Source organism: Apis dorsata, unplaced genomic scaffold (assembly GCF_000469605.1).
Source record: "Apis dorsata unplaced genomic scaffold, Apis dorsata 1.3 scaffold_23, whole genome shotgun sequence".
NCBI lineage: Eukaryota > Metazoa > Arthropoda > Insecta > Hymenoptera > Apidae > Apis > Apis dorsata.
This window is the reverse complement of record NW_006263325.1, coordinates 110238-113547: the sequence shown is the minus strand read 5'-3', so window position 1 is coordinate 113547 and position 3310 is coordinate 110238. Positions and strand designations below refer to the sequence as shown.

At 33.9% G+C, this 3310-nt stretch overlaps 1 protein-coding gene across 1 annotated transcript in view; it reads right to left on the bottom strand.

Moving 5' to 3' along the window:
* The window catches only part of LOC102678231 (breast cancer anti-estrogen resistance protein 1), a 116733-nt gene that overhangs the window by 40877 nt on the left and 72546 nt on the right, over nucleotides 1-3310 (bottom strand). Inside the window, exon 3 of the mRNA XM_006607923.2 lies at nucleotides 968-1117. Within this exon, the coding sequence (XP_006607986.1) occupies nucleotides 968-1117 (150 nt within the window). The remainder of the gene's footprint in view (nucleotides 1-967; nucleotides 1118-3310) is intronic.

The window sequence follows — 3310 nt, the reverse complement described above, 5'->3', positions numbered from 1 at the left end:
TACTAGCTACGTAAAATATTAATTATGTTATTTATTGGAAAAATATCGAATATAGATACTTAAGTATCCTCACTTCGATAAAATTACAGAGAGAAGATACTAGCTATATGAAATATTAATTATATTATTTATTGAAAAATGTCGAATATATTACACTTAATAGTATCCTCACTTCGATAAAATTACAGAGAGAAGATACTAGCTACGTGAAATATTAATTATATTATTTATTGAAAAATATCGAATATAGATACTTAAATATCTTCACTTCGATAAAATTAGAGAGAAGATACGTGATACTAGCTACGTAATAATAAAATATTAATTATGTTATTTATTGAAAAATATCGAATATAGATAAGTATCTTCACTTCGATAAAATTACAGAGAAAAGATACTAGCTACTAATGAAATATTAACTATGTTATTTATTGAAAAATATCGAATATAGATAAGTATCTTCACTTCGATAAAATTACAGAGAGAAGATACTAGCTACGTGAAATATTAACCACGTTTCATCGAAAAATACATAATACATAATATTATACAGATTTAAATCGAATATGAACATTTAAATATCCTCACTTCGACAAAATTACAAAGAGAGGATACCAACTACGTCAAATATTAATTATATTATTTACTGAAAAATACTTGAGTATATGGACATTTGAGTGAGAAGGTTGAAAACGGATAATTAAATGAACGATACGCATGTATCTAGAGCGTCGATTTTTCAATTCGATTCAATATCAAATTAATTTGATTGATTAACGATCTTTAAAAATTTAAATTCGCACCCAATTCAAGTTCGATCGAAATTGAAAATTTTCCATTCGCACGAAGTGAATAAAACCACGATAAAGTTGAATTGGCGAAAGACGCGTGGGACGCATGCGCGTACGTGTATAATACAGAAATATTCTGTGCCCCATGAATTTAATAACGGGATCGTATAACTCACCCTGTTCGGTTGAACGTGCCAGCTACGCCGTTTTCCATGCCTCTGTATGCCGTCTTCGGAAATGGTTAGGTCAGGCCTGCTGCCAACCAAACAACCCCCTGTATCATATTGGCCGACCAGAAGTCTCAATCGATTTCCTGGACAGATGCCCTGGGCAGTAAAAAGGAAAATGTATATATATATATTGCAATAACAGCGCACAACCGGAGGGAATAATAACGACTTAATATCGCGAAACCATGCATGCCAAACTTATATACGCGTTGCACGTTTTATTATATTGTATGTTTCAAGATTATTCGAGAATATTTATTTCGTGGGAAATAAAAATTTTAAATAAAAATCCCCCACTTTTTTCCAAGAAATTAACTTATTCGATCTATCGTTCATTATTATCAGGTTATTTATTGAAAAATAATAAGAGTCTTTCTTATAAATTTCTCCGAACGATTCCAACCGATTCCATCAACTTATCGAAAATTACAGATTTCTTTTCTCTTCCATTGTCCCTCGAAAATTATTAATTTTTTTTTCTTTTTTAAGAAATTAATATTCAACGTATCATTCATTATTATTTCATAATATTATATAGATTTAAACTATTAAGTTATTAATCCTAATATATATAGAATTAATCATTTCTTTTATAAACGATTCCATCGAGTCCATTATTCTCGAAAAGCTTATTATTAATTTCTTTTTTTTCAAGAAATTAATATTCGACGTATCGTTCATCATTATCAGATTATTTATTGAAAAATACAGATTTAAACCTATTAACTTATTAATCCTAATATATATAGAATTAATCATTTCTTTCTCGAAAAGCTTATTATTAATTTCTTTTTTTTCAAGAAATTAATATTCGACGTATCGTTATCAGATTATCATCATTATCAGATTATTTATTAAAAAATACGTAATACAGATTTAAATTAACTTATTAATCCTAATATATCGAACGAATTAATCATTTCGTCGATCCTCCCTTATAAACGATCGTATCTCCAAACGATTCCAATTGATTCCATCGACGAGTCGGTTTATCGAGCCCGATGCAAATTACAAGTTTTTCTTCCCCCTCCATTCGACGATCCCATTATCCCTCGAAAAGGACGCATTCACGTGACAAAGCGACGGCCCGTGAAATCGATTCGCGCGTATTATCTGCCAACTGATAATCCCGCGAGTCGAGCTCGAAGGAATGGAAACGTTAAACAACGTTTAAAGCATCGATTGTCTGCTAGAAATATCATCCATATTCCAAAATGTCGCGAGATGAAACGAAGTTCCAATTAATCGAAACGAGAACTCTCTCTCTCTCTCTCTTTCTCTCTCTCTCTGGCTCTAAGATTGATTTGCTCGCGAGCAATATATTACACGATGGGTTCTCGAGGCCTGTGACAGGCACAGCTGTCGAGTCTCTCCTAATATCTCAGAGTTTCGGGGGAAAAGCGGTGACAATGGAAAAATCTGAAGGAGAATGAAATCGAGGCTGGGTGTCGATTATTCGAGCACGCGTAAAAATCGTTCAACGTATATAACGAAATAACGAAGTTAATAATAATAACAATTAATATTAATTAATAATAATAATTAATAACATTCGCTGTATACTCGTGGAATATGCGTAATCGAGAACGTTACGGACGACTATCGTCGTTCGCTTGCAACACCACATTCGAAAAACACGAAGCAGGCCGGCCGATGTTCTGTGTGCCGAGCTCTACAAAACCGTTCATTTGCCGACGAAAACGGCGCAACAGTGACAGAGGAGAGCTCCATTATGGATTCTATCGGTTCCGTTCGGCCGAAGAAAAGAGGAAACACGGGGCGATCGCGTTTCGATCGTTCACGAGCACGCGCATCTGCCGTTAATTTTCGTGCGGACAAATCGATCTCGAGAGGTCAACGAGGCGTATATCAAGGGACGAGCGAGATCCAACTTTCCTCGATTCGAATAATTGGCGGTCGACTCGTTCAAATTCTCGATTGCAAGCCGAAGCGTTCGACGAAATATATCGAGAAGGTTCAAAGGGTCGCTGCTCCCTTTCGAATCGATTTTTTGAAATAAAAATCGGAGAGAAAGAGAGATGTACGCGCGTAAGAGGCTTTTAACGAATGATTAAAAATGCGTCCAATTAAACGAGCATTTTACAAAACACTTCGTGCTTCAATTTAAAAAGAATTTAATCAAACGCAACGCCCCAATTTTTCATTAACTTTTATAATTCGATCCACGTTAATTTAAAAGTCGATTAAAAAAAAAGAATCGCTTCAACGCACACGATCAATTATAAAATAATATATATATATATATACAAATCGCCCGATGCGTTTATC